Consider the following 12,619-nt stretch of genomic DNA (forward strand, 5'->3'; position numbering starts at 1 on the left):
AGTGGCTTGAAGGCTCTACATTTATATTTCTAGTAATAATATTTCAGTTTCTCAGGAGTATACTTTACAGTGAATCAAGTTTAGAAAGTCTTTTAAAGTTTGAATCTTTGTCTAGGGAAATTATCCCAAACAAATTTTAAGCACATCTATATGTCATAGATACATAAGTGGAGACCACATTGGTGAAGTCACAGATCTCAGTTCATTGATCTGATCAAATTGACATTCACATTTATAGGATTTTGTGAAAAACATTTTGTTACATTTTCGTTAATAGAAATCTACGAGTTGTGCTTTTCTATGAAATTATCCTGTTCTGGAAATTGATGAAGGTTCAAAATTACAGATTATATCTAAAAGAACAAAATTTTTGATGACTTGGATTTCTTGATAACATAATATTTCACTCACTTTGAATGACGATAGAGCGATGAGTATGACTTTATACTACATTAGTTACAAAATAGGATGGTGCTTTTGTTTTGCTGGTTGCTTGCTGTGAAGGTGTAGTACAGCAGCCAGCACAATAATGCATCCATATTTGTTGCAGAAATGACTGTAACAGTACAGGTGACAGTAAAATTCCATGAACATTTTGCAGCAATAAACCTATTCAGATGCATGGAGTTAATTTTTCAGTTGCAAAAATCTCTGCAACAGTCTGCCATGTGTAAATTTACCCATATTATGATCTTCATAATCTCAGTAGTTGTTGCAATGTATTACACTCTCTACCAGTGATATTATCTTACACAGATTCATACATTTCTTGTAGGACGGCTACACAGAACTACTGAAAGCTGGGGCTTGGCTCAAAGATGTTACACAACAATGAGATCCAACCACAACAGAACCTATGAAGGGGCGATCATCCTCGTCCAAACACTATTTTGACGCGGCCGAACACCGCGTGTGCTCGAGCGCGATGCTAGAGTCTCCTCCCCTCATGTTTGTTGGCTGCTACGCAGCCAATAAACATGCAAGGAGGTACTGGCACTCACTGTAATGCCGTAGCCATGTTGGTTACTGGCATCACAGTGATAGGCTGGCCGGAACACGTCATCAGGTGCTATATAACAACAGATGACATGTGGTTCGGCTCAGTCTTAGTCAGGGAGAGCTGCAGTAGAAGGGACAGATAGTGTAGGGACAGGAATTGGTTTATTTTTTTAGGCAGGGTTTTTGTTGAAAGGTGTTAGAGACCCAAAAGTCCTTTTAAGGACTATTGTTTTATCTGGCTGCAATATATATTATTAGCGCAACCTGCGCTAAATTCCGTGCAATTGTTTCTCCACTGCTGACAGTGACATGACCTCTGCTACATCTGTTGTGTTTGCGCATCCTAAATATCTGTGACATTCAGCGCAATTGTTTTACCGCTGCTGACAGTGACATTACCTGCGCTACATCTCCTGTATAACGTTTGCACATCCTAAATATCAGTGACATTCAGTGTCATTTTTTCGCCGCTGCCGACAGCGACATTACCTGCGCTACATCTCCTGTAATAACGTTTGAGCATCCTAAATATCTGTGACATTCAGTTTAATTAATTTACACATACACTTACAAAACCTGCGCTACTGTATGTGTGACATACTTGCAAGCATACATACCATTTAATATGCTCAAGTCGAGCAGTAAGGGATGAAGAAGTGGCTGTACTGCTGATGGTGCACGCAAAGGCCGTGGCCCTGAGCACGGTGAAACTGTGCCTGCTGCCAGAGTACAAGAAACACATTCATCCACGATACCTAGCTTTATGTCCCAGTTTGCAGGGCGGCGCAGGACACCACTCTCGAAGTCACACCAGTGCGACCAGGTGGTCGGTTGGAAGCAGATAATGCTTCCAGTCGGTTAAACAGGTTTTAGCTTTCACTCCAGACCCGAAAGTGAAGCTGTGTGACGTCAGTTCACAGTGCAGCTCGGGCCAGAAGACCATTGAGGATTGAGTGAGTGACATACCCATCTGGAGGAAGCAAGGCAGGTTCATGTATTATTTTTTAACGTCTGATCTGAGGCTGGTGGGGTTTGATTTGAGGTTTATGGGGGTCTTATCTGAGTATGATGGGGGCCTGATCTGAGGATGATAGAGGACTGATCTGAGGTTGATGAATGCTGGGTGCTTCTGATCTGAGGCTGATGGAACTTGGGGGTCTGAAAGTCTGATCTGAGGTCTGTTGGAGTTCCGGGGTCTGATCTGAGGTCTGATGAAGAATGGGGTCTGATTTGGGGGTCTGATGAGGATTGGTGGTCTGCTTTGGAGTCTGATGAAAAATGTTTTTTTCTTATTTTCCTCCTCCAAATCCTAGGTTCATATGTTTGTTGCATCTTATAGTCTAAAAAATATGACAAATATAATGTAACACATGAATGATAAAAGTTCTCTTTCTTCACCTATTACAGTACCTGTAGTTTGGGATGTGAAATATCCACAAGCCATGTCAATGTCTTTAAGAAGTCCCTCTATGCAGTATCCAGTGATACATAGCTGTCCATCAATCATTTCAGTGATTGGTTCTCCATTACGGTAAGTCTTTCCAAGATAGCAACACAAGCATTCTGCCACATGATAGAGAAAAGAGGCAATGTTTACATGCATCCTCAAATTCTGCATAATGCCTAAACCTCTTCAGGACCAAGCCATTTTTCACCTTTGTGACCTAGCCTAATTTGCAAATCTGACATGTGTCACATTGCGACGCTCGGCACCCTGACGGGGAAGAGAGGGTGCCACGCTGGCTACTGACAGCAGCAAGGGGTTAAACGGCCAGTATCGGTGCTAGCATTAATCTCAGTCGTTGCAGCAGGGAGTCAATTGTATGGTACAGCTGACACACGCTGCTGATGGGATAAGAGAGAGACTAGGATGCCACTCTGGGTTTTTGGGCAATATATATGCATTGTCTGGGGGTTCTCTTTCTCATTACAGAGAGTGCCTAATATGCTGAATATTGGTGGCCAGGCAATGCCTTTCTGGGTTTCTAGGCAAGATTTTTTTTTCCTTTCATGCAATCATGTTCCAGGCTGAAAGAGATATTCATGGAATATGATGATATTTGACAGCAACATACAATGGCACTCTCATAGAGATGAGAAAATCAGATCCGAATTTTCCAACAAGTTCTGATTCTAACAAACCAGAATTTTGTGTGATTTGATTTGGGGAATCGATATAGACAGAGAGACTTTTTGAGCCAGGTTACATTTATTTGGACCTGATTAAATTTAACTGAGCTGTAGGGATTTAGTATGCCTCTTTAAAGCTGAGATTAACTGCCTGAACTGAAGCACGCTAAAAACTCTATTATTGAAAGATTATTATTAAAAGATGGCTTTCCACCATAGTCGAGAATCAGGCTGACAATGGGGGAGTGGAATGCAGATGAACAAATATATACTGCATCCAAGAAAAAATGTGGGGGATTCAGTCAGCACAACCCTGTATGCAGGTGCACATCGCTATGGCGAAATACACATACAAACGCAAAAACACAAATGTAATAGCACTCTGCAACCAGCACTCTGCCCTGCCTCTACGCTGGATGTTGAATGAGGCACCGGTGTACATTTTGGCCAAAGCGTAATAAGCCACTCACCACGTCAAGGTCGCCTCTATGAGTGGTCCCTAACACTAGTTCCTACCTGTTTTTGGGCCATGATAGCCACACAAAGTCCAGGGAGCGCAGGTACAGCATGCACGCCAGGCACAATATACTGCATCCAGCAGCCTCCTTTGCCAAAGTATGCTACTTGATTGTGCTGAGACCACTATATTAGCTGTTGGATTCCCATTATTATTAACCAGGAATTATAGCTGGTCCCCACAAATTTCATCAGAGGTCAATAGTGTGGTCAATAGCGGATGAAATGAGGTGCAAAACGTGAGGGTGTGCTTTGCGGTGTACGAGTGGCTGAAGTGCGTGCAAAGTTTCCTGCCCATTTTTAGCATGTTTTGCAGATGGGTGGAAGAATTCAGGAACCGCTTGACAACCAGATTTAACACGTGTGCCATGCAGGGTGCATGGCTCAGCCCTCCTTGACACAGCGCCGACACGATGTTCTTCCCATTAGTTCCGATTTTGAGTGTCGCGGATAAAGCCAGGATTCGATTTCTTGATGAAGGACACGGAGCAGTTCCTCCCCTTTGTGGCTCTGTTCGCCCAGGTAAACGATGTGTAGTACAGCGTGACACTGCCGTGACCTGCACATGTGGTATGCTGGAAGGGCACTGTGAATTGTCCCTGCAGTGATGGCTGAGGACACAGTGGAGGATGAGGAGGCAGAGACGGACATTGTCGCAGGACCAATGGCTTAAGAAAGTAAACGGCAAATAAGCCCTTATTTTTTCCACTAATACATCCCAAAAAAGGCTATCATTTTCTCACTTCACCACACAACAGCTAATAAGCCCTTTTTTTCCACTAATACACGCCAAAAAAGGCTTTAGAACATATAACTGCACCAATGAACAGCAAATAAGCCCTAATTGTTTTCCACTAATACACCCCAAAAAGGCTTTGGAACATATAACTGCACCGCTGAACGATAAATAATAATTTTTGTTTTCCACTTATACACGCCAAAAAAGGCTTTAGAACATTTAACTGCACCCCTGAACGGCAAATAATATTTTTAGTCAATATAGAAGTGAAGACAAATAGCGGCACTCACCCGTGTGTAGTAAACAGCTTTATTTTTCAAAACTCACATGAGGCAGGGGGCGGACAGATCCAGAGCACGCATTGAACAGCGGCGGACGTTTCGCGCTACAGCCGCTGTTCAATGCGTGCTCTGGATCTGTCCGCCCCCTGCCTCATGTGAGTTTTGAAAAATAAAGCTGTTTACTACACACGGGTGAGTGCCGCTATTTGTCTTCACTTCTATATTGACTACGCATCCTACCTTATCTGCTTTGTCCAGCTGAGCACCTCCGTACGTGTGTGTCCTCTCTCAGCCACGCCAGCGCTGCACTCCATGTGCGCCCAGCTGGTGCAGTGGTGCCGCTCCCTACCTTGCTTTATTCAAAATAATATTTTTAGTTTTCCACTAATACACGTCAAAAAAGGCTGTAATTTCCTCACTTCACCAAACAACGCCTAATAAGACCCTTTTTCACACTAATACATCCCAAAAAAAGGCTTTAGAACATATAACTGCACCGCTGAACGGCGAATAAGCCCTTATTTTTTTCCACTAATACACCCCAAAAAAGGCTTTAGAACATATAACTGCATAGTTGAACAGCAAATAATACTTTTTGTTTTCCAATAATACACGCCAAAAAAGGCTTTAGAACATATAACTGCACCGATGAATAGCAAATAAGCCCTTATTTTGTTCCACTAATACACCCCCAAAAAGGCTTTAGAACATATAACTGCATAGTTGAACAGCAAATAATACTTTTTGTTTTCCAATAATACACGCCAAAAAAGGCTTTAGAACATGTAACTGCACCACTGAACGGCAAATAAGCTCTTATTTTTTTCCACTTATACACACCAAAAAAGGCTTTAGAACATATAGTTGTACCGCTGAACGACAAATAAGCCCTTCGTTTTTTTCCACTAATACACCACAAAAAAGGCTGTAATTTTCTCACTTCACCACACAAATAAGCCCCTTTTTTCCACTAATACACGCCAAAATAGGCTTTAGAACATATAACTGCACCGCACAAGGGCTAATAAACGTATAAATATTTCCTTGTAATAAACCCTGTTAATGGCTGTATCAAACAGCACTTGCACCCCAATAACAAGAATGGTTTGCTGGAATTACAGAGCTGTATAATGGCAATTTGGATCCACAGTCAGTGCGGCAAGGTGTTATAGGATTGCTACTATTACCCAGGCTGTACACTCCCCTACTGAACCCTGTTCTGCTTCAATACTGTGGAATAATTCCTCCCTATCCTTTGCCTACACTTCTAATGATCTTTCCCTTAATCTGTATTCAACAAAATAAAAGTTTTCAAGTCTTTCCTAGCACTTTCCCTATCGCCTGCTAACGTCTCTCCCTGCACTAAGTAAACTGGAAAATAGCTGAATCCAAGATGGCTGAGGCTATTTATAGGGCTGTGAAATCACAGGGCTGGCTGGCTGCTGATTTCCTGCATACATGGCATTGAGGGTGATCCCTCGTTCCCAGATGTGCATTAGTCATTTTACAAAAAAATGTGATTCGTTTCCACGAAGAGTCAGGTAATTTGGATTCGGTGCAAATCAAATTTTTTCGGAAATTCGGATCGAATTCCACATCGTCAACTTCGATTCACTCATCTCTAATAACAATCTTTCAATAAAAGTGTTTTAGCGTGCTTTAGTTCTGACAGGTAATATCAGATGTGCGTACTCAATATTAGTGATCTGAGATCTATTATTAGTTAATCCCATGCCTCTTTAATTCCTCAACACAAATACAGTGTCTCTGTAACATGCATAGATCCTTTAGGCTATTATTTAGAGCTGACCTACTATAGCGTGGCGGGAGCCCAAGGCAGACATCCGGGATGTCTTGCAAACAGGATACAAGCAGATAATAAAGATCAGGGACCAACAGAGTATTGTATTACACATGTAATAAGGGAACATGACAGTACAGCAGGATAAGCAATAGTGGTAGCACTACCAAAGAACCAAGTGCACCGGCAGACCAGAGGCAAAACCCAGAAGGTGGAGAGCCAGTGAGCCCCGTTCTTCACAGAGCCCCTGGAGGTGGGGATGAACTGGCCCGAGGGCTCACTGGTCGCACCTCCAGGAAGGTCCCGGTACACTTGGCCGCAACCTGCAAAGAACCACGCTGGTGCAAGCACCAGCAGAACACACAACAGAACTGAAATCCAAGCAAACACAGGACATGGAACAGACTACAAGACAAACGGGAACCAGCACAGAAGCAGATGCCTGGACCCAATGCAGAATGGAAGCATGGCGGTCCAGATCTTCCCTCCGAATAACCCAGGGACCCTCTCATGAAGGCCAGACACACACAGGAACAGAAGCAGTAAGACACTGAAGGACAGACAAGGAACAGACTAGATCTGAAGCAGTAACCACTGCCAGGCTGGACACGGAACAGGCAGGATCGGAAGCAGTTAAGCACTGCCAGGCTATCAGACGAAGTTAGAGCACTGCTAGGCTACACATGGAGCAGAGTGGATCCAGACAGAGAACAGGTACAGAAGAACAGGCAAGGCATGTACAAGGATAACAACAACATCATACAGGACAGGTACAGAAGATCAGACAAGGACATAGCATCACATTACCCACATTCCAGGGGCTCTGTGAAGAAGGGAGCTCACTGGCTCTCCACCCTCTGCGTTTAGCCTCTGGTCTGCTGGCGGTTCTGTGGTAGTGCTACCACTATTGCTTATCCTGCTGTACTGTCATGTTCCTTTATTACATGTGTAATAAAAGTACTCTGTTAGTCCATGGTCTGTTATCTGCTTGTATCCTGTTTGCAAGACATCCCGGGGGTCTGCTTTTGGCCCCTGGAATGCGACAGTATGCTTTACAAGGCAACACCAAAATAAGGGCACATGGTAAAACCCCCTGGGTCAGCAGCAAGGGGCTACACCTAGCAAGGAACAGGACAGACTGACCACAAGCCCCACAGCTCACAGATAGATATAGCTACATAAGGAAGGCACCTGATAAGCCACACCCAGGAACTGACCGGGGGAAGTTAACCCCACCAGAACCAAACAGGGAGGGAAGCCTGCATGAACAGGGAAGTGAACACACAGGCTGCAGTACTGGACATTGCCCCTGGTAACCAGCATACACGGAGTCCACCACAGCCAATACGCCAAGTGCATTCAGCCAGCCTGCATGGCACCAGAGAGATGAACCACAGATATGCAGACATGGAAATCCACAAACACAGGCCACAGTTCACACACTACACACCGCAGCCAGCATGCAGTCCCAAGCAACCAGCATACACAGGTGACGGCCTGCAGCCAGTACGCAAGGGAGCCTGCAGCCAGCCTACACGGCAACAGTGATGGGAACTGCACAGAGAAGCAGACAAGGGGAGTACACACATTCACAGGCAGCAGTTCACACAAGATACCACAGCCATCATGCAGCCCCAAGCAACCAGCATACACAGGAGTCAGCCTGCAGCCAGTACGCAAGAGAGCATGCAGCCAGCCTACACGGTCACAACTGTCCCAGTGAACTGCACAGTGACACCTGACACATTCCCTAAAGGGGACAATAAATCTTGACTTGTCTATGAAAAGTCTACATTTTTGCTTAGTCAATAAATCTAGTTAGTTAAGTATCATTTATTGAACAAAAACAGTAATCAGAATGGCATTACCTCCTGTATGTTCATCACAAAGTTTGTCCGTACTTTTAGAACACAGCCATACATAAACAAGTAAAAAACATAAAAACAAAACAATTACTTGCATGTTAATCAAATAATATTATACAAATCTGTCATATAGAATATGTCATGAATTTTCCATTAATATGGAATAGGTTAGCTCAGCAGATCTGTGCATTTGGCCCGTAAGTATTAATATTGTCTCAGTCTGTTAGTTTCATTTAAAATATACAACTTGTCCCCTATGAACCCCAACCGAAATATATACCTCAACCATAGAATGAATCCTCATTCAAGTAATGCCCTAGCCTTTGGCAGTAAAATACATATATATAACCTACATAGAGAAATGCCAGACCGCTGGTACTAATTAATTCTTTATTACAAAATCACATTATAATTTAACAACATACATGATTAAAAGAATCAGTGCAGGAGATAAAAACGCAACATCGCTGGAGGAGACATAGAGTGGACGGAGTCCCTATCCTTAAACATGATTGATCAAAAAATATATTTTTACATGCATGAAATCATACATTGTAGGAACCAGGACAATTACCCATACAGAGTCTCCTCCAGGATGGCGCCAACCCCAACGCGCGTTTCGGCGTACCTTCGTCGTACCAGACGAAGGTACGCCGAAACGCGTGTTGGGGTTGGCGCCATCCTGAAGGAGACTCTGTATGGGTAATTGTCCTGGTTCCTACAATGTATGATTTCATGCATGTAAAAATATATTTTTTGATTAATCATGTTTAAGGATAGGGACTCCGTCCACTCTATGTCTCCTCCAGCGATGTTGCGTTTTTATCTCCTGCACTGATTCTTTTAATCATGTATGTTGTTAAATTATAATGTGATTTTGTAATAAAGAATTAATTAGTACCAGCGGTCTGGCATTTCTCTATGTAAGTTATATATTGTCCCCTATGAAGCAAGCCCTCTTTCGGCTTTGTCGAATAGCCCTCTTTGGGGGTTATTTTTTTATGATTGCATTTTACTCATTTTGGTCTAAAAATAATTTTTTTAGTTGGTCTTTTCAGCCACTCTGTCACAAAGGGTTAGCTGTTTGTCTAGCTGTGTGAATCCTACTTTCACTTTCACTTTGTGCCTGTCATCTAATATCCCTTATCTATAAAATACTAAAAGGTTAGAAACACTTATTTAAGCCACATTCTTATCAGTCAGATAAGATAAGCTTTAATAAGTGTTTAGAAGGTCAGAGATAAGGAGCTGTCAGCTGAGCTGCCTGATGGAACATGTCGAAAACCGACTGCTAGTAGAGAATCTCAAGGCTGTACAGAGAAAAGGGCTCAACATTTTTTAATAACGACCAAAATATTGTTGCTCAGAATGAGTAGAATACAATAATAAAAATATGCCCCCAAAGGTGTACATAGCCTTTAAGTCTTTTGAAAAAAATAGAAAAAAACACAAAAATCGCCTGAGCCATAAATGCCGAAACCAACTATGTCCTTAAAGAGTTAAACACTGTAGGTTTTCCACTATCAATTCAGCAGCAGAAAAAATGCAATGTATCATCCTGCATGGAGATACAAAGGAGAGTTAGAGTCTACATCAGTGAAGGAAAGTTACATACCAAACTGAACAGTTCAGTTTATCGACACAAATTTGGTTCTCCGTATCAAAGTAGGGTCGCTCATTACTGCACTTTGGGTAACAGCCTGGGAAACAGAGAATGCAAAATTATTTATTAAAAAAACCTGCAATGCAGACTTTTTTCTTTAAAGGGGTTTTCCGAGTGTTTAATATTGATGACCTATCCTCAGGATTATAGCAGGAAAGTTTTGTATCAAGGACAGCACCAACGTCCCACCTTCCGGAAGCGTCAAAGTCACCAGCGGTTAGACTCCTTCCCGCTGAAAGTAATAGGAATAAAACAAGATTATGACCAGCATCTTCCTTGTGCAAGTTTTTTATTCCCGATCAACACAGCAAACAGGCAACTTTTCAGCTTAACACAAGCCTTTCTCAAGCCATAATAAACATCACAGAGTGTGAACTTATATACCTCCTTAACAAAGGGTTGTACCAATGATCACCAATAAAATACTTGTATATAAATTACTAATTGCGAGAGGCAGGGGTCATATTCGAATTCCTGATATTTCGTGAATATTTTGTAGAATATTTGTCATATATTCGCAAATTCGTATAATCGCATATTTTTTTACGCAAAAATCGGCAAGGTAATGAGTGCGGAATATGCGAATATTGCGCGCTCAATACAGGTGTGGGTCAAAAACAAATATATAGCACTATAGAATATAGTGCTATATATTCGTTTTTACAATATTCGTCATTTATTCCATCTGAACACATGATTCCACCCTGCTTCTTGCTTGTGGGCCAATGAGTCATTGGCCCACAAACAACTTAAGCAGGGAGGAATCATGACTTCAGATGGAAAAAAATTACGAATATTCTAAAAAACGAATATACCGTATAGCACTATATTCAATATACCGTAGTGCTATATATTCGTTAAAATATTCATCATTTTTTTCCATCTGATGTCATGTTTCCTCCCTGCTTAAGTTGCTTGTGGGCCAATGACTCAGATGGAAAAAACTACGAATATTCGATATAACGAATATATAGCACTATATTCTAAAGATTCGCATCTTCTCAAAGTGTCAATATTCGCGATAAAAATTTGCTTTTTGAATATTTGTGCTCAACACTATAGATTACAACAAACTAAAACCAATCATCTGTGTCTATATAAATGAATATGTTATCCTCCCCATACATAGAGCCCCTTCTTACATCTACTCCCAGGCGTCATCCATATACATGTGAGTTGCAGCATGTGCAATGACCAGGATACGGGTGGATAATATTCTGTAATTGTCGTGACGCCAATTGCAGCGTGCACAGGGTATTATCCCAGGGCCCTTCCAAGGTGTTATGATGCACGTCCCAGATTAGGAATGCCAGAGTGGTGTAATGGCCTATAATGTCTCTGTAGGATAGCGATAATTGTGTCACGGTGTCTCCTACCTGGGTACGGCCGGACTCCTGGCTCCTGGCTCACTTGCAATACATTTGAGTGTAGTGATAGTAGGCGTAATAGAGGAATTTTGCAGAAGAAATTATGTTCAGACCTTTAGATGATGTTCAAATGTTTCTTTACTTGAAATAACTTTCATCCAAGCGGTATACAGCTTTGTTCTCTTGGTCCCAGCAGGACTTGGCAATCATTGGCAGGAATGAATGCTTCTGCTTTAAATGTGGAGCTTGCAGGATAAAACGTCTGCTTGTTAGCTATGTAACTATGGCAGAGTTAGCTTCTGCACTTACCTGGTAACTTCTGCTATGTGGGGACAGACTAGCTGAGGAGGAATTGGCTTCTCCTAGGCACTGGACTTATCTCACAGATGGATTCTGAGGGGAGGCTTTCTTCCTGGAACTCTGGAGGTTGTCTGTACTTTCTGCTTTCCATCATCCAGCAGAGCTGAAGGTGCTCAGACTGGGAATATGGCCAAGTCTCAGCCGAGACTAGGCCCTTGCTGTCTTCCCTATGCAGGGGAACTCCTCACACACACCCTACCTCTAGCAGGGGGTGGGCTACACTGACTCTAACTTCCGTCTCCACCCATGCTGCAGGATGTGGGAACTGCCCACTTCTCTCACAAAGGGGGAGCTAAGCTGGAATAATCCATTCCAGCCTAGATTCATTAAACACTAAGCTGTACTTGCCAATGAGTTGCTGCCACCTACTGGTAAGCAGGCAAATTACATGAACAATTGCAGTTAACATGGTTTTGTATGCACATTTGTGGAGGACATAAGCAAGACCACATCAGATGACAGTATAAAGGCTCTTGGGAGATAGTAGCGGGGTAGAGGATTGTAGTAACACAACTCTGAGGTGCTACACATGGCCACCGCCACACACAACAATCCACTGCACATGACCTTGTCTTATGTGTTGTACGTTTTATTCACAGGACTGCGCATGTCACGTCAGGTCTCTCTTCACGCAACTTTATTGATAGGGACAACAGGATACATTAACCTCCGTTCTTATTCTCCACCACCATATACACTCTTCTCTTTATACACCACAGCACCACTAAATCCCGTCCATAACATGGCTCCCAATTTGTGTGCTTTTTCCATATAAAGAAGAGGGAGATCGTAGACAACCACTATTGTCTCCATTATATCATGTCTCCATCTTACTATTCTTCACTGAATATAGAGTTTAAAGGGGATCTTTCATCTGGCGAAAAATTGTGAACTAAGT

At 42.5% G+C, this 12,619-nt stretch overlaps 1 protein-coding gene across 1 annotated transcript in view; it reads right to left on the reverse strand.

Moving 5' to 3' along the window:
• Nucleotides 1-12,619, reverse strand: part of LOC120980023 (mucin-5B-like) — a 175,892-nt gene that overhangs the window by 4,407 nt on the left and 158,866 nt on the right. The window contains exons 26-28 of the mRNA XM_040408888.1: nucleotides 9,947-10,031; nucleotides 8,335-8,366; nucleotides 2,410-2,562 (exon numbers count right to left, since the gene is read on the reverse strand). Of these exons, the coding sequence (XP_040264822.1) occupies nucleotides 2,410-2,562; nucleotides 8,335-8,366; nucleotides 9,947-10,031 (270 nt within the window). The remainder of the gene's footprint in view (nucleotides 1-2,409; nucleotides 2,563-8,334; nucleotides 8,367-9,946; nucleotides 10,032-12,619) is intronic.

Source organism: Bufo bufo, chromosome 10 (genome assembly GCF_905171765.1).
Source record: "Bufo bufo chromosome 10, aBufBuf1.1, whole genome shotgun sequence".
Taxonomy (NCBI): Eukaryota; Metazoa; Chordata; class Amphibia; order Anura; family Bufonidae; genus Bufo; species Bufo bufo.